This window comes from Oncorhynchus gorbuscha, unplaced genomic scaffold (genome assembly GCF_021184085.1).
Source record: "Oncorhynchus gorbuscha isolate QuinsamMale2020 ecotype Even-year unplaced genomic scaffold, OgorEven_v1.0 Un_scaffold_2016, whole genome shotgun sequence".
NCBI lineage: Eukaryota > Metazoa > Chordata > Actinopteri > Salmoniformes > Salmonidae > Oncorhynchus > Oncorhynchus gorbuscha.
Window position 1 is genome coordinate 41,536 of NW_025746631.1, and position 22,465 is coordinate 64,000.

The 22,465-nt window shown below is 47.0% G+C and overlaps 1 protein-coding gene, 1 long non-coding RNA gene and 1 pseudogene across 3 annotated transcripts in view; all 3 read right to left on the reverse strand.

Annotated features, from left to right (window-relative positions):
* LOC124024825 (methionine synthase-like) overlaps positions 1 to 9,707 on the reverse strand; it is a gene marked incomplete at its 3' end in the record, with an annotated part of 50,468 nt that extends 40,761 nt beyond the window's left edge. The window contains 7 exon segments of the mRNA XM_046338589.1: positions 4 to 63; positions 652 to 758; positions 1,504 to 1,596; positions 1,944 to 2,013; positions 5,330 to 5,419; positions 8,017 to 8,237; positions 9,418 to 9,707. Coding sequence (XP_046194545.1) covers positions 4 to 63; positions 652 to 758; positions 1,504 to 1,596; positions 1,944 to 2,013; positions 5,330 to 5,419; positions 8,017 to 8,237; positions 9,418 to 9,454 — 678 coding nt within the window.
* A 739-nt stretch (positions 9,708 to 10,446) lies between these two features.
* On the reverse strand, positions 10,447 to 11,539 carry LOC124024824. 2 transcript variants are annotated; one of them, XR_006837096.1, is made up of 2 exons: positions 11,120 to 11,539; positions 10,447 to 10,928 (listed from the first exon to the last, which is right to left on the reverse strand). It is a non-coding gene; the product is annotated as an uncharacterized LOC124024824 (long non-coding RNA). The 2 variants fall into 2 exon arrangements; XR_006837095.1 differs by having other exon boundaries at positions 10,447 to 11,012.
* A 683-nt stretch (positions 11,540 to 12,222) lies between these two features.
* Positions 12,223 to 22,465, reverse strand: part of LOC124024823 — a 42,814-nt pseudogene continuing 32,571 nt past the window's right edge.

The following is a 22,465-nucleotide window of genomic DNA, read 5'->3' on the forward strand; positions in this document are numbered from 1 at the left end:
TACAAATATAGGTCTGGGTTCGTAGCTCTCTTCAAACAGTTTGTCGATAGCAAACAGTGCTGCCTTTATGACAAGATAAAAATAAAAAAATTAATCGATACATTGATTATGATCAATTGTATGGAAACGTATGTAAAACTAGAATCACATTGATAGAAACTAGATGACAGTCAGTGATGAAGACAGTCAGTGATGAAGACAGTCAGTGGTGATGAAGACAGTCAGTGATGAAGACAGTCAGTGATGAAGACAGTCAGTGATGAAGACAGTCAGTGATGAAGACAGTCAGTGATGAAGACAGTCAGTGGTGATGACAGTCAGTGGTGAAGACAGTCAGTGGTGAAGACAGTCAGTGGTGAAGACAGCGAGTGAAGAAGAGAAACTAGATGACAGTCAGTGATGAAGACAGTCAGTGATGAAGACAGTCAGTGGTGAAGACAGTCAGTGATGAAGACAGCGAGTGAAGAAGAGAAACTAGATGACAGTCAGTGATGAAGACAGCGAGTGAAGAAGAGAAACTAGATGACAGTCAGTGATGAAGACAGCGAGTGAAGAAGAGAAACTAGATGACAGTCAGTGATGAAGACAGCGAGTGAAGAAGAGAAACTAGATGACAGTCAGTGATGAAGACAGCGAGTGAAGAAGGTGTACCTTGGCGTTGGCCGTGTCAAAGATGGTCTCCACCATGATAATATCCGCTCCTCCATCCAACAGACCCCGGACCTGCTCGGCGTAGGCCTCAGCCAGCTCATCAAAGGCTGAGAGGGGAAGACACACAACCACTCAGCACGGTAGCACCATCAGAGAGAGTACTGTCAACTCTGGAGGTTACCAATGGTTTATCAAGAGTCCCCTGAGAGGCCTTTATAGACCCCGATTGGGTAACAGATACATAGTGTAGGTCTGAGAGGGTAACAGATACATAGTGTAGGTCTGATAGGGTAACAGATACATAGTGTAGGTCTGATAGGGTAACAGATACATAGTGTAGGTCTGATAGGGTAACAGATACATAGTGTAGGTCTGATAGGATAACAGATACATAGTGTAGGTCTGAGAGGCCTTATAGACCCTGATAGGGTAACAGATACATAGTGTAGGTCTGAGAGGGTAACAGATACATAGTGTAGGTCTGAGAGGCCTTATAGACCCTGATAGGGTAACAGATAAATAGTGTAGGTCTGAGAGGCCTTATAGACCCTGATAGGGTAACAGATACATAGTGTAGGTCTGACAGGGTAACAGATACATAGTGTAGGTCTGAGAGGGTAACAGATACATAGTGTAGGTCTGAGAGGCCTTATAGACCCTGATAGGGTAACAGATACATAGTGTAGGTCTGAGAGGCCTTATAGACCCTGATAGGATAACAGACAGCTATATAGCGCAGGTCTGTAGTGACATGTCACCACTGTAAGGGGAAAACACCTGCCAATCTGCCACTTTGCAGTGACATCAGTAGAAAGACAAGGAAGAAGCATAAACAACAAGCTGATCTCTTACTGACGTTCCTGAAGTCTGGTCTTTCCACTGAGGGAGACACAGACAGGGTTTTATTGGTGGGGCCCACGGCGCCCGCCACGTATCTCTTACAACCTGGTAATAAAAAAACAAAAGGTTTGTGAGTTACAAACACGGAAATACACATCTACTACACGCAATGTTGTCATTAAAAACACGGAAACACACATCTACTACACGCAATGTTGTCATTAAAAACACGGAAATACACATCTATTACACGCAATGTTGTCATTACAAACACGGAAATACACATCTACTACACGCAATGTTGTCATTACAAACACGGAAATACACATCTATTACACGCAATGTTGTCATTAAAAACACGGAAATACACATCTATTACACGCAATGTTGTCAATGTCAAATAGGGTTGTTTTTTTTCCTCCAATGACGATACTTTATCTTTGTCAGCTGACCTGTCTGGTTGGTGATGTCATCTGCTGCTTTCCTGGCTATTTCTGCTGACACCTTGTTCATACGATAAGCCTGGGAAAACATCAGGGAGTCAAACAACCCTCTGCTGACACCTTGTTCATACGATAAGCCTGGGAAAACATCAGGGAGTCAAACAACCCTCTGCTGACACCTTGTTCATACGATAAGCCTGGGAAAACATCAGGGAGTCAAACAACCCTCTGCTGACACCTTGTTCATACTGGGATAAGCCTGGGAAAACATCAGGGAGTCAAACAACCCTCTGCTGACACCTTGTTCATACGATAAGCCTGGGAAAACATCAGGGAGTCAAACAACCCTCTGCTGACACCTTGTTCATACGATAAGCCTGGGAAAACATCAGGGAGTCAAACAACCCTCTGCTGACACCTTGTTCATACGATAAGCCTGGGAAAACATCAGGGAGTCAAACAACCCTCTGCTGACACCTTGTTCATACGATAAGCCTGGGAAAACATCAGGGAGTCAAACAACCCTCTGCTGACACCTTGTTCATACGATAAGCCTGGGAAAACATCAGGGAGTCAAACAACCCTCTGCTGACACCTTGTTCATACGATAAGCCTGGGAAAACATCAGGGAGTCAAACAACCCTCTGCTGACACCTTGTTCATACGATAAGCCTGGAAAACATCAGGGAGTCAAACAACCCTCTGCTGACACCTTGTTCATACGATAAGCCTGGGAAAACATCAGGGAGTCAAACAACCCTCTGCTGACACCTTGTTCATACGATAAGCCTGGGAAAACATCAGGGAGTCAAACAACCCTCTGCTGACACCTTGTTCATACGATAAGCCTGGGAAAACATCAGGGAGTCAAACAACCCTCTGCTGACACCTTGTTCATACGATAAGCCTGGGAAAACATCAGGGAGTCAAACAACCCTCTGCTGACACCTTGTTCATACGATAAGCCTGGGAAAACATCAGGGAGTCAAACAACCCTCTGCTGACACCTTGTTCATACGATAAGCCTGGGAAAACATCAGGGAGTCAAACAACCCTCTGCTGACACCTTGTTCATACGATAAGCCTGGGAAAACATCAGGGAGTCAAACAACCCTCTGCTGACACCTTGTTCATAAGCCGATAAGCCTGGGAAAACATCAGGGAGTCAAACAACCCTCTGCTGACACCTTGTTCATACGATAAGCCTGGGAAAACATCAGGGAGTCAAACAACCCTCTGCTGACACCTTGTTCATACGATAAGCCTGGGAAAACATCAGGGAGTCAAACAACCCTCTGCTGACACCTTGTTCATACGATAAGCCTGGGAAAACATCAGGGAGTCAAACAACCCTCTGCTGACACCTTGTTCATACGATAAGCCTGGGAAAACATCAGGGAGTCAAACAACCCTCTGCTGACACCTTGTTCATACGATAAGCCTGGGAAAACATCAGGGAGTCAAACAACCCTCTGCTGACACCTTGTTCATACGATAAGCCTGGGAAAACATCAGGGAGTCAAACAACCCTCTGCTGACACCTTGTTCATACGATAAGCCTGGGAAAACATCAGGGAGTCAAACAACCCTCTGCTGACACCTTGTTCATACGATAAGCCTGGGAAAACATCAGGGAGTCAAACAACCCTCTGCTGACACCTTGTTCATACGATAAGCCTGGGAAAACATCAGGGAGTCAAACAACCCTCTGCTGACACCTTGTTCATACGATAAGCCTGGGAAAACATCAGGGAGTCAAACAACCCTCTGCTGACACCTTGTTCATACGATAAGCCTGGGAAAACATCAGGGAGTCAAACAACCCTCTGCTGACACCTTGTTCATACGATAAGCCTGGGAAAACATCAGGGAGTCAAACAACCCTCTGCTGACACCTTGTTCATACGATAAGCCTGGGAAAACATCAGGGAGTCAAACAACCCTCTGCTGACACCTTGTTCATACGATAAGCCTGGGAAAACATCAGGGAGTCAAACAACCCTCTGCTGACACCTTGTTCATACGATAAGCCTGGGAAAACATCAGGGAGTCAAACAACCCTCTGCTGACACCTTGTTCACCCTCTGCTGATAAGCCTGGGAAAACATCAGGGAGTCAAACAACCCTCTGCTGACACCTTGTTCATACGATAAGCCTGGGAAAACATCAGGGAGTCAAACAACCCTCTGCTGACACCTTGTTCATACGATAAGCCTGAGAAAACATCAGGGAGTCAAACAACCCTCTGCTGACACCTTGTTCATACGATAAGCCTGGGAAAACATCAGGGAGTCAAACAACCCTCTGCTGACACCTTGTTCATACGATAAGCCTGGGAAAACATCAGGGAGTCAAACAACCCTCTGCTGACACCTTGTTCATACGATAAGCCTGGGAAAACATCAGGGAGTCAAACAACCCTCTGCTGACACCTTGTTCATACGATAAGCCTGGGAAAACATCAGGGAGTCAAACAACCCTCTGCTGACACCTTGTTCATACGATAAGCCTGGGAAAACATCAGGGAGTCAAACAACCCTCTGCTGACACCTTGTTCATACGATAAGCCTGGGAAAACATCAGGGAGTCAAACAACCCTCTGCTGACACCTTGTTCATACGATAAGCCTGGGAAAACATCAGCCTGGGGAGTCAAACAACCCTCTGCTGACACCTTGTTCATACGATAAGCCTGGGAAAACATCAGGGAGTCAAACAACCCTCTGCTGACACCTTGTTCATACGATAAGCCTGGGAAAACATCAGGGAGTCAAACAACCCTCTGCTGACACCTTGTTCATACGATAAGCCTGGGAAAACATCAGGGAGTCAAACAACCCTCTGCTGACACCTTGTTCATACGATAAGCCTGGGAAAACATCAGGGAGTCAAACAACCCTCTGCTGACACCTTGTTCATACGATAAGCCTGGGAAAACATCAGGGAGTCAAACAACCCTCTGCTGACACCTTGTTCATACGATAAGCCTGGGAAAACATCAGGGAGTCAAACAACCTGAATGAGTGAGTGAGACATTTATTGTGTCAAGTCACCTTTAGAAACCCATCCCTTTCTGACGACATGTGATCTGATGTTGCGATAACAGCTTCTGATTGGTGATCTGATGTTGCGATAACAGTTTCTGATTGGTGATCTGATGTTGCGATAACAGTTTCTGATTGGTGATCTGATGTTGTGATAACAGTTTCTGATTGGTGATCTGATGTTGCGATAACAGCTTCTGATTGGTGATCTGATGTTGTGATAACAGTTTCTGATTGGTGATCTGATGTTGCGATAACAGCTTTTGATTGGTGATATGATGTTGCGATAACAGCTTCTGATTGGTCATCGGAGTGTTATTCTACAGACCGCCCCCTGACCCCGTTGTCTTACCAAGTGTTCCAGTCCGTAGTCGGCCTGGGCGATACAGGTGCTACTGAAAGTGTTGGTCTCAATGATGTCTGCCCCGGCCAGCAGGTATTCCTAGGAACAAACACAAGAGAGGAACGTCAATGCTTATCCACGCAGCAGTTTCACCAAACAAAACGAGGTCATCTCATCCTGTCCGCCCGTCTCTCTCTCCCACAAAACGAGGTCATCTCATCCTGTCCGCCCGTCTCTCTCTCCCACAAAAAGAGGTCATCTCATCCTGTCCGCCAGTCTCTCTCTCCCACATAAAGAGGTCATCTCATCCTGTCCGCCAGTCTCTCTCTCCCACATAAAGAGGTCATCTCATCCTGTCCGCCAGTCTCTCTCTCCCACATAAAGAGGTCATCTCATCCTGTCCGCCAGTCTCTCTCTCCCACATAAAGACTGGAAATACGTCTCAATAACAGATCAACAATTCTAGGTGCAGGTTAATTATTACTAGGGCGTAACAGACAGGTGCATTTTAATTTAACCAGGCAAGTCAGTTAAGAACAAATTCATATTTGCAATGACGGCCTAGGAACAGTGGGTTAACTGCCTGTTCAGGGGCAGAACGACAGATTTCTACCTTGTCCGCTCGGGGATTTGAACTTGCAACCTTACGGTGTGTTGCTGTCCTGGATAACGTGAACCACTCTTTAACTCCACTGACCGTACCTTGTGTATATTGTAGATGACATCACCGTACCTTGTGTGTATTGTAGATGACATCACCGTACCTTGTGTGTATTGTAGATGACATCACCGTACCTTGTGTGTATTGTAGATGACATCACCGTACCTTGTGTGTATTGTAGATGACATCACCGTACCTTGTGTATATTGTAGATGACATCACCGTACCTTGTGTATATTGTAGATGACATCACAGTACCTTGTGTATATTGTAGATGACATCACGGTACCTTGTGTATATTGTAGATGACATCACCGTACCTTGTGTATTTTGTAGATGACATCACCGTACCTTGTATATATTGTAGATGACATCACCGTACCTTGTGTATATTGTAGATGACATCACCGTACCTTGTGTATATTGTAGATGACATCACCGTACCTTGTGTATTTTGTAGATGACATCACCGTACCTTGTATATATTGTAGATGACATCACCGTACCTTGTGTATTTTATAGATTACATAATTTCTAAGCAAACAGCTGGAGGCAGGGCTTTCTCCTATAGAGCTCCATTTTTATGGAACGGTCTGCCTACCCATGTCAGAGACGCAGACTCGGTCTCAACCTTTAAGTCTTTACTGAAGACTCATCTCTTCAGTGGGTCATATGATTGAGTGTAGTCTGGCCCAGGAGTGGGAAGGTGAACGGAAAGGCTCTGGAGCAACGAACCGCCCTTGCTGTCTCTGCCTCGCCGGTTCCCCTCATTCCACTGGGATTCTCTGCCTCTAACCCTATTACAGGGGCTGAGTCACTGGCTTACTGGGGCTCTTTCATACCGTCCCTGGGAGGGGTGCGTCACCTGAGTGGGTTGATTCACTGATGTGGTCATCCTGTCTGGGTTGGCGCCCCCCCTTGGGTTGTGCCATGGCGGAGATCTTTGTGGGCTATACTCAGCCTTGTCTCAGGATGGTAAGTTGGTGGTTGAAGATATCACTCTAGTGGTGTGGGGGCTGTGCTTTGGCAAAGTGGGTGGGGTTATATCCTTCCTGTTTGGCCCTGTCCGGGGGTGTCCAGCGTCTCCTGACCCCTCCTGTCTCAGCCTCCAGTATTTATGCTGCAGTAGTTTATGTGTCGGGGGGCTAGGGTCAGTTTGTTATATCTGGAGTACTTCTCCTGTCCTATTCGGTGTCCTGTGTGAATCCAAGTGTGCGTTCTCTAATTCTCTCCTTCTCCCTTTCTTTCTCTCTCTCGGAGGACCTGAGCCCTAGGACCATGCCCCAGGACTACCTGACATGATGACTCCTTGCTGTCCCCAGTCCACCTGGCCATGCTGCTGCTCCAGTTTCAACTGTTCTGCCTTATTATTATTCGACCATGCTGGTAATTTATGAACATTTGAACATCTTGGTCATGTTCTGTTATAATCTTCACCCGGCACAGCCAGAAGAGGACTGGCCACCCCACATAGCCTGGTTCCTCTCTAGGTTTCTTCCTAGGTTTTGGCCTTTCTAGGGAGTTTTTCCTAGCCACCGTGCTTCTACACCTGCATTGCTTGCTGTTTGGGGTTTTAGGCTGGGTTTCTGTACAGCACTTTGAGATATCAGCTGACGTACGAAGGGCTATATAAATAAATTTGATTTGATTTTGATCACCGTACCTTGTGTATATTGTAGATGACATCACGGTACCTTGTGTATATTGTAGATGACATCACCATACCTTGTGTATATTGTAGATGACATCACCGTACCTTGTGTATATTGTAGATGACATCACCGTACCTTGTGTATATTGTAGATGACATCACCGTACCTTGTGCATGTTGTAGATGACATCACCGTACCTTGTGTATATTGTAGATGACATCACCGTACCTTGTGTATATTGTAGATGACATCACCGTACCTTGTGTATATTGTAGATGACATCACCGTACCTTGTGTATATTCTGGATGACATCATCGTACCTTGTGTGTATTGTAGATGACATCACCGTACCTTGTGTGTATTGTAGATGACATCACCGTACCTTGTGTATATTGTAGATGACGTCACTCTGTGTGATGCTCAGCAGGTCGTTGTTGCCCTTCAGGCTGTGGGTGTGGTCTTTAAACTCCTCCCCCCTGAAGTGCTCCTCCTCCAATCGCCTCTCCTGGATCATGGTGCCCATCCCTCCATCTAGTATCATGATCCTCTTCCCCAACAGCTCCCTGAGCTCAGCCTCTAGGGCAGGTCTGCTAGGGCCACTACCTGAGGTAAGCAACATATTACATGATAAATATGGTCCCTTCCCTCCATCCTAGTAACATGATCCTCTTCCTCAACAGCTCCCTGAGCTCAGCCTCTAGGGCAGGTCTGCTAGGGCCACTACCTGAGGTAAGCAACATATTACATGATAAATATGTTCCCTTCCCTCCATCTAGTATCATGATCCTCTTCCTCAACAGCTCCCTGAGTTCAGCCTCTAGTGAAGCTCTGCAGTTAGCATAGTACATGTTAATATGGTTATATAAACTGGTTGAGAGAATGCCAGGCTGTCATTTAAGGCAAAGGGTGGCTACTTTGAAGAATCGCAAATGTAAAATATATTTTGATTTGTTTTATCACTTTTTTGGTTACTACATGATTCCATATGTGTTATTCCATAGTTGATGTCTTCACTATTATTCTACAATGTAGAAAATAGTTTTAAAAAATCAAATAAAGAAAAACCCTGGAATGAGTAGGTGTGTCCTAACCTTTGACTGGTACTGTGTATATATATATATATAATATTTCTGTGGAGGGGGGTTGATCTACAAAAGGCCCACCAGTTGTCCATTACCGAGATAAGATGTTAGTTAACTCGCTTGTTTACAGGGAAGTGGTTTACACGTGTCAGGGGTGTATTCATTACGCCTGTTCAGTTGTAAAACGTTTCTTAAAATGGAAACAAACGGAACGGAGATAAAAACTTACATGAATTTGTCCAATGGAGACAGTAGTTACACCTTTTGCAACTAAAACGAGAGTTTATATATTCTACAAATTCAGTTCAACTCGAGTTTTTACAAATAACACCAGAGTTTCTATTGGATAAATGCAGGTCCCCCCCCCGTTTCGTTTCCGTCCGGTTCTGGAAACGTTTGGTGTCCTGACATTGCGACCCAAGTTACTATCTATCTCTCTCTGCCCGTGTTTTGCTGACGTTACTCTACCAGGCAGGGGAACATGCAGACAGCACATGTTGACTAGCTGCTATGTAGCTATCAATCTATCTATCTATGAATAAATAAAAACGTTTGTCATTTAGGGTAGCTGGATGGAAAAACGTTGACGTGGATATGCAGCAAACTAACCAACTGCAACTAATCGAGCCAGTCATTGACAGCTGCTCGGCAGCCAGCTCCTCTCTAGCTAAATACTAAACCAGGAAGTTGCAACAGTTTACCTTTTGTTGTTGAACTCTCATATATTGTAGGAGCCATGGCGTTGTAATTCTCCTTCTTCTTCTTTTGCTTGTCTTAACTGCAAAGGAACAAAAAGTGTCTGAAGAGAGCAACCAACTCTGACCCTGCCGGCGGCCGCTTGTCAACTCAATGTCCATAAATCACTCTCCTCCGTCTGGCGTGGAGGAGCTGCACAACCACGCAGGCTGAGCCTACGCTGCACGCTGCGGAACCACGCTGCACGCTGCGGAACCACGCTGCACGCTGCGGAACCACGCTGCACGCTGCGGAACCACGCTGCACGCTGCGGAACCACGCTGCACGCTGCGGAACGAACCACGCTGCACGCTGCGGAACGAACCACGCTGCACGCTGCGGAACGAACCACACGAACCACGCTGCACGCTGCGGAACCACGCATGCGCAACCACTGCAGAACCACACGCTGCAGAACTACGCAGGCGCAACCACTGCAGAACCACACGCTGCAGAACTACGCAGGCGCAACCACTGCAGAACCACACGCTGCAGAACTACGCAGGCGCAACCACTGCAGAACCACGCAGGCGCAACCACTGCAGAACCACACGCTGCAGAACCACACGCTGCAGAACCACACGCTGCAGAACCACACGCTGCAGAACCACACGCTGCGGAACCACGCATGCGCAGGTTTGATTGAGCAACATTCAGGTCCTTCCAGGAGAAGAACGACAACGATATGACGTGCCTGTACCTATCTGATTACATGTTGTAGGTGTCCGCTCTCTGAAAGGGAACGCTGCTTTGACACAGATTACAAAGCCTTTTATTTAAATAAGGCGTTTCAAATCATGTCTTGAAAATGTATTGATTTCGATTGATGTTATTTTCTTCGTTACTTGACAAAACCTAGAAAGTAAAACCTGAAGGGGGAAAAACATGTCCTAAAAGAATCAAAAAGTCCATCTGCCCGTATTGTCCCGTTTTCAACAGGTATCACTCGGATATTCAAAACGTCCAGCTACAACATAAGAAAAACAACCAAGACGTTTTAATCACAAGAGTTTATTTTCTGCTCGTTTGCCTTAACACTTAGTAACGCTTCATAACTTCAGACTCCACACCGGCTGCTGAGGGGACTAGAAATGTTGTAGTTTTACCCAGACAAAACAGTTCGTTATTTTACAGTTATATTATTTTTGTTTCTGGCATCAACACAGCCTAGTTTCTGCCATATCATGAGGCTCTGGGGTGAAAGTTCCCCCGAGGTACAGACCTAGGATCAGGTTCCCCTCCCCCAAGTTAGACACAAAACATTAATGGGGAGAAACGCTAGACTGACTCCAAATCAGTTTCAGGGGAAACTTGACTCTACTCTAATCAGGAAACCCAAGTTTTCACTCGTTTTGACAATAAATAGTACTGCAGTTCTGACATACTGGTAGCCTGGGTGGATTATAATGTAGTCTGGGGGGGATTATAATGTAGTCTGGGGGGATTATAATGTAGCCTGGGGGGATTATAATGTAGCCTGGGGGGATTATAATGTAGTCTGGGGGATTATAATGTAGTCTGGGGTGGATTATAATGTAGCCTGGGTGGATTATAATGTAGCCTGGGTGAATTATAATGTAGTCTGGGGTGGATTATAATGTAGTCTGGGGGGATTATAATGTAGCCTGGGTGAATTATAATGTAGTCTGGGGTGGATTATAATGTAACCTGGGGGGATTATAATGTAGCCTGGGTGGATTATAATGTAGCCTGGGGGGATTATAATGTAGCCTGGGTGGATTATAATGTAGTCTGGGGTGGATTATAATGTAGCCTGGAGGGAGATTATAATGTAGTCTGGGGTGGATTATAATGTAGCCTGGGTGGATTATAATGTAGTCTGGGGTGGATTATAATGTAGCCTGGGTGGATTATAATGTAGTCTGGGGTGGATTATAATGTAGCCTGGGGGGAGATTATAATGTAGTCTGGGGGGATTATAATGTAGTCTGGGGGGATTATAATGTAGCCTGGGTGGATTATAATGTAGCCTGGGGGGATTATAATGTAGTCTGGGGTGGATTATAATGTAGCCTGGGGGGATTATAATGTAGCCTGGGTGGATTATAATGTAGCCTGGGGGGAGATTATAATGTAGCCTGGGTGGATTATAATGTAGTCTGGGGTGGATTATAATGTAGCCTGTGTGGATTATAATGTAGCCTGGGTGGATTATAATGTAGCCTGTGTGGATTATAATGTAGCCTGGGTGGATTATAATGTAGCCTGGGGGGAGATTATAATGTAGCCTGGGTGGATTATAATGTAGTCTGGGGTGGATTATAATGTAGCCTGTGTGGATTATAATGTAGCCTGGGTGGATTATAATGTAGCCTGTGTGGATTATAATGTAGCCTGGGTGGATTATAATGTAGTCTGGGGTGGATTATAATGTAGCCTGTGTGGATTATAATGTAGCCTGGGTGGATTATAATGTAGCCTGGGTGGATTATAATGTAGCCTGGGTGGATTATAATGTAGCCTGGGGGGATTATAATGTAGCCTGGGTGGATTATAATGTAGCCTGGGGGGATTATAATGTAGCCTGGAGGGAGATTATAATGTAGTCTGGGGTGGATTATAATGTAGCCTGGGGGGATTATAATGTAGTCTGGGGTGGATTATAATGTAGCCTGGGTGGATTATAATGTAGCCTGGGTGGATTATAATGTAGCCTGGGTGGATTATAATGTAGCCTGGGGGGGTGGATTATAATGTAGCCTGGGTGGATTATAATGTGTAGCCTGGGGGATTATAATGTAGCCTGGGTGGATTATAATGTAGCCTGGGGGGATTATAATGTAGCCTGGGTGGATTATAATGTAGCCTGGGGGGATTATAATGTAGCCTGGGGGGATTATAATGTAGTCTTATTTTTTTTTTTTATCTAGTGAATGAATCCTGCTCAGTCCTTTGAAATAAATATTTCTCCCTACTCTTTAAAAATCATACACTCATGAAACAGCTTTAAAATGCTTTGTATTTCTCAAAAATATAACTCCCTTTAGTACCGGTCAAAATACGAATCATTTTAGAGGTAAATGTGTGGAACAAAACGGAGCGAGACTGACACAAGGTCAGGGTGCATTTCTGGTGTGTGAAGCTAGAGGTCACTCTCCCCATAGAGGGCCGTGGAGAAGGCAGTGTAGTCCAGAGCCCCTGGGACCCCGTCAGGCCCATTGTACAGGGGCATCCTGGAGATACAGTACTCTGCCTGCTCAGGGGGCAGCTCTCTACGCAGCTCCTCCAGCAGGATGAAGGGCTATGGAAAAGGATACAACACAGAGTGAAACACATTTGAGATGACGTCGTAAAATAGACTTTAAAATAAATTGTGACGTGACTTGACTAGGGAGAGAGAGAAAGCATGCACGAGACGGATAAAGGAAAGGGGTGAAAGAGGAAGAGACAGAGAGAGACAGAGAGGAAGCGAGTGACAGAGACAGAGAGGAAGCGAGTGAGAGAGACAGACAGAGACAGAGAGGAAGCGAGTGACAGAGACACAGAGGAAGCGAGTGAGAGAGACACAGAGGAAGCGAGTGAGAGAGACAGAGAGGAAGCCAGTGAGAGAGACAGAAAGGAAGCGAGTGAGAGAGACAGAGAGGAAGCGAGTGAGAGAGACACAGAGGAAGCGAGTGACAGAGACAGAGAGGAAGCGAGTGAGAGAGACAGAGAGGAAGCCAGTGAGAGAGACAGAGAGGAAGCGAGTGACAGAGACAGAGAGGAAGCGAGTGAGAGAGACACAGAGGAAGCATGTGAGAGAGACACAGAGGAAGCGAGTGAGAGAGACAGAGAGGAAGCGAGTGAGAGAGACAGAGAGGAAGCGAGTGAGAGAGACAGAGAGGACGCGAGTGAGAGAGACACAGAGGAAGCGAGTGAGACAGACAGAGAGGAAGCGAGTGAGAGAGACAGAGAGGAAGCGAGTGAGAGACACAGAGGAAGCAAGTGAGAGAGACAGAGAGGAAGCGAGTGAGAGACACATAGGAAGCGTGTGAGAGAGACAGAGAGGAAGCCAGTGAGAGAGACAGAGAGGAAGCGAGTGAGAGAGACAGAGAGGAAGCGAGTGAGAGAGACACAGAGGAAGCGTGTGAGAGAGACAGAGAGGAAGCGAGTGAGAGAGACAGAGAGGAAGCGAGTGAGACAGACAGAGAGGAAGCGAGTGAGAGAGACAGAGAGGAAGCGAGTGAGAGACACAGAGGAAGCGAGTAAGAGAGACAGACAGAGACAGAGAGGAAGCGAGTGAGACAGACAGAGAGGAAGCGAGTGAGAGAGACACAGAGGAAGCGAGTGAGAGAGACAGAGAGGAAGCGAGTGAGAGAGACACAGAGGAAGCGTGTGAGAGAGACAGAGAGGAAGCCAGTGAGAGAGACAGAGAGAAAGCGAGTGAGAGAGACAGAGAGGAAGCGAGTGAGAGAGACAGAGAGGAAGCGAGTGAGAGACACGGAGGAAGCGAGTGAGAGAGACAGACAGAGACAGAGAGGAAGCGAGTAAAAGAGACACAGAGGAAGCGAGTGAGAGAGACACAGAGGAAGCCAGTGAGAGACACAGAGGAAGCCAGTGAGAGACAGCGAGGAAGCCAGTGAGACAGACAGAGAGGAAGCGAGTGAGAGAGACACAGAGGAAGCGTGTGAGAGAGACAGAGAGGAAGCGAGTGAGACAGACAGAGAGGAAGCCAGTGAGAGAGACACAGAGGAAGCCAGTGAGAGAGACAGAGAGGAAGCGAGTGAGAGAGACAGAGAGGAAGCCAGTGAGAGAGACAGAGAGGAAGTGAGTGATACAGACAGAGACACAGAGGAAGCGAGTGAGAGAGACACAGAGACAGAGAGGAAGCGAGTGAGAGAGACAGAGAGGACGTGAGTGAGAGAGACAGAGAGAAAGCGAGGGAGCGAGACAGACAGAGACACAGGAAGCGAGTGAGAGAGACAGAGAGGAAGCGAGTGAGGGAGACAGAGAGGACGTGAGTGAGAGAGACAGAGAGGACGCAAGTGAGAGAGACAGAGAGGAAGCGAGTGAGACAGACAGGGAGGAAGCCAGTGAGAGAGACACAGAGGAAGCCAGTGAGAGACACACAGAGGAAGCGAGTGAGAGAGACAGAGAGGAAGCGAGTGAGAGACACAGAGAGGAAGCGAGTGAGAGAGACAGAGAGAAAGCGAGTGAGAGAGACAGAGAGGAAGCGAGTGTGTGAGAGAGACAGAGAGGAAGCCAGTGAGAGAGACAGAGAGGAAGCGAGTGACAGAGACAGAGAGGAAGCCAGTGAGAGAGACAGAGAGGAAGCTAGTGAGAGAGACAGAGAGGACGCGAGTGAGAGAGACAGAGAGGAAGTGAGTGAGAGAGACACAGAGGAAGCCAGTGAGAGAGACACAGAGGAAGTGAGTGAGTGAGACAGAGAGGAAGCCAGTGAGAGAGACAGAGAGGAAGCCAGTGAGAGAGACAGAGAGGAAGTGAGTGAGAGAGAGAGACAGACAGAGTCAGAGAGGAAGCGAGTGAGAGAGACAGAGAGGAAGCGAGTGAGAGAGACACAGAGGAAGTGAGTGAGAGAGACAGAGAGGAAGACAGAGAGGAAGCCAGTGAGAGAGACACAGAGGAAGCCAGTGAGAGAGACAGACAGAGACAGAGAGGAAGCCAGTGAGAGAGACAGACAGAGACAGAGAGGAAGCCAGTGAGAGAGACAGACAGAGACAGAGAGGAAGCGAGTGAGAGAGACAGAGAGGAAGCCAGTGAGAGAGACAGAGAGGAAGCCAGTGAGAGAGACAGAGAGGAAGCCAGTGAGAGAGACAGAAAGGAAGCCAGTGAGAGAGACAGAGAGGAAGCCAGTGAGAGAGACAGAAAGGAAGCCAGTGAGAGAGACAGAAAGGAAGCCAGTGAGAGAGACAGAGAGGAAGCCAGTGAGAGAGACAGAAAGGAAGCCAGTGAGAGAGACAGAGAGGAAGCCAGTGAGAGAGACAGAAAGGAAGCCAGTGAGAGAGACAGAAAGGAAGCCAGTGAGAGAGACAAAGAGGAAGCCAGTGAGAGAGACAGACAGAGAGCCATCACTTCCCACCTTATCAGCAGCCAGGATCTTGAAGGAGGCGAGGACCTGCTCTGAGGTGTCTGAGTCGGACGTCTCTCTAGTCATGAAGTCAACGAAGGACTGGAAGGTCACCTTGTTGGACCCGTTGGGATCCACTAGAGACATGATGCGGGCAAACTCAGACTCTCCCTACAAATCACAGAGCAGAGTGGAACCCAGGCTACAGCATGACAACAGACACATTGATTTAAGCCAGGTCCCAGATCTGTTTGTGCTGTCTTGCCAATACATATGGTCATTGTCAGGTGACATAACAAACTGTTCTGGAACCAGGCTAACATTGAGTCAATCAGGTTGAGAATAACAGACAGATAAGATGGCTGTGCTACTCATGTCCTACCTGGTAAAGGGTAATGTTTGATACATTACTCATGTCCTACCTGGTAAAGGGTAATGTTTGATACATTACTCATGTCCTACCTGGTAAAGGGTAATGTTTGATACATTACTCATGTCCTACCTGATAAAGGGTAATGTTTTATACATTACTCATGTCCTACCTGATAAAGGGTAATGTTTGATACATTACTCATGTCCTACCTGATAAAGGGTAATGTTTGATACATTACTCATGTCCTACCTGGTAAAGGGTAATGTTTGATACATTACTCATGTCCTACCTGATAAAGGGTAATGTTTGATACATTACTCATGTCCTACCTGATAAAGGGTAATGTTTGATACATTACTCATGTCCTACCTGATAAAGGGTAATGTTTGATACATTACTCATGTCCTAGCTACACTACCTAGTCCCTATATAGTGCACTACCTATTCCCTATATAGTGCACTACCTATTCCCTATATAGTGCACTACCTATTCCCTATATAGTGCACTACCTATTCCCTATATAGTGCACTACCTATTCCCTTCATAGTGCACTACCTATTCCCTATATAGTGCACTACCTATTCCCTATATAGTGCACTACCTATTCCCTATATAGTGCACTACCTATTCCCTATATAGTGCACTACCTATTCCCTTCATAGTGCACTATATAGTGAACAGAGCCCTATGAGCCCTATGAGCCCTGGTCAACAGTAGTGCACTATATAGTGACCAGAGCCCTGTGAGCCCTGGTCAACAGTAGTGCACTATATAGTGAACAGAGCCCTATGAGCCCTGGTCAACAGTAGTGCACTATATAGTGACCAGAGCCCTATGAGCCCTATGAGCCATGGTCAACAGTAGTGCACTATATAGTGAACAGAGCCCTATGAGCCCTGGTCAACAGTAGTGCACTAAATAGTGAACAGAGAGCCATTTGAGTCACACCAGCTACTGAGTGACACTACCAGCTGGCCATACCAGCCATGTGTGCTGCTGCCCTGGAATAGAAATACCGCTGATACTCAGCGTATCTGGAGGCCATTTTGGATCAGGATCAACAGTTTTAAATACACTGACAGATAATGTTGATCATTCTGATGAAAGTCACTTTTAAAGATTAAGGTTACTTAAACAGTGACAGACATTTTTGTGGCACTCTTATGACAGTCTTATGGCAGTCCTATGACAGTCCGATGACAGTCCTATGACAGTCCTATGACAGTCCGATGACAGTCCGATGACAGTCCTATGGCAGTCCTATGACAGTCCTATGACAGTCCTATGAAAGTCTTATGACAGTCCGATGACAGTCCTATGACAGTCCTATGACAGTCCTATGGCAGTCCTATGGCAGTCCGATGACAGTCCGATGACAGTCCGATGACAGTCCGATGACAGTCCTATGGCAGTCCTATGGCAGTCCGATGACAGTCCGATGACAGTCCTATGACAGTTCTATGACAGTCTTATGACAGTCCCATGGCAGTCCTATGACAGTCCTATGGCAGTCCTATGACAGTCCTATGACAGTCCTATGGCAGTCCTATGGCAGTCCTATGGCAGTCCAGTCCTATGACAGTCCTATGACAGTCCTATGGCAGTCCTATGGCAGTCCTATGGCAGTCCTATGACAGTCCTATGGCAGTCCTATGGCAGTCCTATGACAGTCCTATGGCAGTCCTATGACAGTCCTATGGCAGTCCTATGACAGTCCTATGGCAGTCCTATGGAAGTCCTATGACAGTCTTATGACAGTCTTATGACAGTCCGATGACAGTCCTATGGCAGTCCTATGGAAGTCCTATGACAGTCCTATGACAGTCCGATGACAGTCCGATGACAGTCCTATGGCAGTCCGATGACAGTCTTATGACAGTCCTATGGCAGTCTTATGGCAGTCCTATGACAGTCCTATGACAGTCTGATGACAGTCTTATGGCAGTCCTATGACAGTCCGATGACAGTCCTATGACAGTCCTATGGCAGTCCGATGACAGTCCGATGACAGTCCTATGACAGTCCGATGACAGTCTTATGACAGTCCGATGACAGTCCTATGACAGTCAGATGTATTTACCAGATCATAGCCCATGGAGATCAGACAGGCTCTGAAGTCATCTGTCTCCATGCCTCCTTTCTTCTTCTGCAGGGTGGAGAGGAGGAGGAGGAGGAGGGAGAGGAGGAGGGGAGAGGAGGAGGAGGAGGAGGGAGGAAGAGGAGGAAGAGGAGGAGTAGGGAGAGGAGGAGGAGGGAGGAAGAGGAGGGAGATGAGGGGAGGAAGGAGTAGAGAGGTGGAGGAGGAGGGAGAGGAGGGAGGAGTAGAGAGGTGGAAAAGGAGGGAGAGGAGGAGGAGGGAGGAGTAGAGAGGTGGAGGAGGGAGGAGTAGAGAGGTGGAGGAGGGAGAGTAGGAGGAGTAGAGAGGTGGTAGAGGAGGAGGAGGAGGAGGGATAGGATATAGGAGGGGAGTGTGGATATGACAAAGAGAGGAGGAGAGGTATTGGGAGGGAGGGGGGAGAGGGGATATGACAAGGAGAGGAGAGAGGTATGGGAGAAAGACGGACGTACAGCCATACGGACAGACGGACAGACAGACAGGCAGACAGTGACAAGAAGCACAAGACAAAGAACAGAGAGAGAGAAAATATCATTAATTTGGTGTCTTTGATGAGAGGAGAGCCTGTGATAAACACCATGTCATTGTTTCTCTAACAGAGAGAGATATTCAACGATACCTACAGCACAAACAACTGGATACAGCACACACAATACTATATATACACTACACAATACTATATATACACTACACAATACTATATATACACTACACAATACTATATATACACTACACAATACTATATATACACTACACAATACTCTATATACACTACACAATACTATATATACACTACACAATACTATATATACACTACACAATACTATATATACACTACACAATACTATATATACACTACACAATACTATATACACTACACAATACTATATATACACTACACAATACTATATACACTACACAATACTATATATACACTACACAATACTATATATACACTACACAATACTATATATACACTACACAATACTATATATACACTACACAATACTATATATACACATCTGGGCCCGTATTCAGGGACCGTCTCAGTAGGAGTGGTGATCTAGGATCAGGTCTAGTCTCAGTAGGAGTGGTGATCTAGGATCAGGTCATATAGAGTATCAGTAGGAGTGGTGATCTAGGATCAGGTCATAAAGAGTCTCAGTAGGAGTGGTGATCTAGGATCAGTTCATAGAGTCTCAGTAGGAGTGGTGATCTAGGATCAGGTCATAGTCTCAGTAGGAGTGGTGATCTAGGATCAGGTCATAAAGAGTCTCAGTAGGAATGGTGATCAAGGATCAGGTCATAAAGAGTCTCAGTAGGAGTGGTGATCTAGGATCAGGTCATAAAGAGTCTCAGTAGGAGTGGTGATCTAGGATCAGGTCATAGTCCCAGTAGGAGTGGTGATCTAGGATCAGGTCATAGTCTCAGTAGGAGTGGTGATCTAGGATCAGGTCATAAAGAGTCTCAGTAGGAGTGGTGATCTAGGATCCAGTCATAGTCTCAGTAGGAGTGGTGATCTAGGATCAGGTCATAGTCTCAGTAGGAGTGGTGATCTAGGATCAGGTCATAGAGTCTCAGTAGGAGTGTTGATCTAGGATCAGGTCATAGTCTCAGTAGGAGTGGTGATCTAGGATCAGGTCATAAAGAGTCTCAGTAGGAGTGGTGATCTAGGATCAGGACATAGAGTCTCAGTAGGAGTGGTGATCTAGGATCAGGTCATAAAGAGTCTCAGTAGGAGTGGTGATCTAGGATCAGGTCATAAAGAGTCTCAGTAGGAGTGGTGATCTAGGATCAGGTCATAAAGAGTCTCAGTAGGAGTGGTGATCTAGGATCAGGTCATAGTCTCAGTAGGAGTGGTGATCTAGGATCAGGTCATAGTCTCAGTAGGAGTGGTGATCTAGGATCAGGTCATAAAGAGTCTCAGTAGGAGTGTTGATCTAGGATCAGGTCATAGTCTCAGTAGGAGTGGTGATCTAGGATCAGGTCATAGTCTCAGTAGGAGTGGTGATCTAGGATCAGGTCATAGAGTCTCAGTAGTAACAGGTGCACATAGTTTGGTTGTTATGTCTCACCCAGACTGATCAGTTCAGCTCTGAACTCCTCACAGGGCAGTCTGTCCTGCAGGCAGCCACACACACACACACACACACACACACACACACACACACACACACACACACACACACACACACACACACACACACACACACACACACACACACACACACACACACACACACACACACACACACACACACACACACACACACACAGGATCCATGGTGTCAGTAAAAGTGAGCAAATTAGTTGAATGTCATTAGGATGGATTGTTGTTTTGATCTGTGACATCCAACTGTCATTACCACACAGGAGAAGGACAGAGACATGGAGGGACACGGAGGGGTACACAACCCTGTAGAAGTGGGTTAGGGTCAGGGACACGGAGGGGTACACAACCCTGTAGAAGTGGGTTAGGGTCAGGGACACGGAGGGGTACACAACCCTGTAGAAGTGGGTTAGGGTCAGGGACACGGAGGGGTACACAACCCTGTAGAAGTGGGTTAGGGTCAGGGACACAGAGGGGGGGACACAACCCTGTAGAAGTGGGTTAGGGTCAGGGACACGGAGGGGTACACAACCCTGTAGAAGTAGGTTAGGGTCAGGGACACGGAGGGGTACACAACCCTGTAGAAGTGGGTTAGGGTCAGGGACACGGAGGGGTACACAACCCTGTAGAAGTGGGTTAGGGTCAGGGACACAGAGGGGTACACAACCCTGTAGAAGTGGGTTAGGGTCAGGGACACGGAGGGGTACACAACCCTGTAGAAGTGGGTTAGGGTCAGGGACACAGAGGGGTACACAACCCTGTCGAAGTGGGTTAGGGTCAGGGCCACTGGAAAGACAAGGAGGGACACAGAGGGACACAGAGAAGGGACACAGAAGGATACAGAGAAGTGACACAGAGGGACACAGTACCCTGTCAAAGTGAGTGAAAGACACAGAGGGACACAGTACCCTGTCAAAGTGAGTGAAAGACACAGAGGGACACACTGGAAAAACACAGTACCCTGTCAAAGTGTGTGAAAGACACAGAGGGACACACTGGAAAAACACAGTACCCTGTCAAAGTGAGTGAAAGACTGGCGGAACTCGTTCATCTGTTGCTGGCTGATGCCTTTAGCGTCACGCGTCAGAATCTGGGTCTCGATCTCATTGATGGTTCTAGCGATGGTGGTCAACAGCTGCTCCCAACCCACACGGATATGCTGCAGGGAGAGAGAGAGAGAGAGGGAGAGAGAGAGAGAGAGAGAGAGGGGAGAGAGAGGGGGAGACAGAGAGAGAGAGAGAGAGAGAGAGAGAGAGAGAGAGAGAGAGAGAGAGGGAGAGAGAGAGACAGAGGAGGAAGAAGGCCAAGTCACAGGGTGGAATCTGAACCCTGTTCTACTGGGCACAAAGCCGAAGGCCAAGTCAAGTCACAGGGTGGGATCTGAACCCCGGTCCACCGGGGGCACAAGGCCGAAGGCCAAGTCACAGGGTGGGATCTGAACCCCGGAATACCGGGCACAAGGCCGAAGGCCAAGTCAAGTCACAGGGTGGGATCTGAACCCCGGTCCACCGGGTGCTCAAGGCCGAAGGACAAGTCACAGGGTGGGATCTGAACCCCGGTCTACCGGGCACAAAACCGGAGGCCAAGTCACAGGGTGGGATCTCAACCCTGTTCTACGTGGATAAACAACAGCTTAACCACTAGGCCAAGAGTAGTAAGGTTTCGTGATCATAAAACAAATCCCAACAAGTTATTTGTGAGAATGATCTCTGAATCGTTCCAGTCCCACAATAAGCTACGTACCTCCATGGTGTAGTTGGTGTGTTTGTTGTCGAACACCAGGGACTCTTGGATGTGTTGATGGTCTCCCTCCAGCTTGTCGATGTTGGACTTGTAGTTGATGATGACCTGTTCAAACTGCTTCAGCTGACTCATCTGGTCCTCCAGAGAACCTCCGATGTCCACGGAACTACGCCCGATCTCCTGGTGGGAGAGAGAGGAGGAGAAGACCGTCGCCGTCACTATCTGACGCGTCCCAAAATGGCACCCTATTCCCTAATATAGTGCACTACTTTTGTCTAGGGTCCGTAGGCCTCTGGTCAAAAGTAGTGACACTATATAAGGGGATAGGGAGCCATTTTGGAAGGTAGAATTTGTGTTCTTGTTCAGAACATCCGCTGAGCTGCAGGCCAGTGTTTAGCATCTGTTAAAGACAGGATGGTTTCTTAGTTGGTTGGTTGGTGGGTAATCAGTATGCAGCTTGGGCCCTAGGTGCCAGGGTTCGGTTGGGGATCAATTCCATTACCAGTACGTCCATTCAGGAAGTCAACTGAAATTCCAAATTCCGATAATATTTACTTCCTGAATGGACTGAATTGAAATGGAATTGATCCTCCCAACCCCAGAAGGTACAGATCCCTACAGGTGTACAGCACAGGAGGCAGGT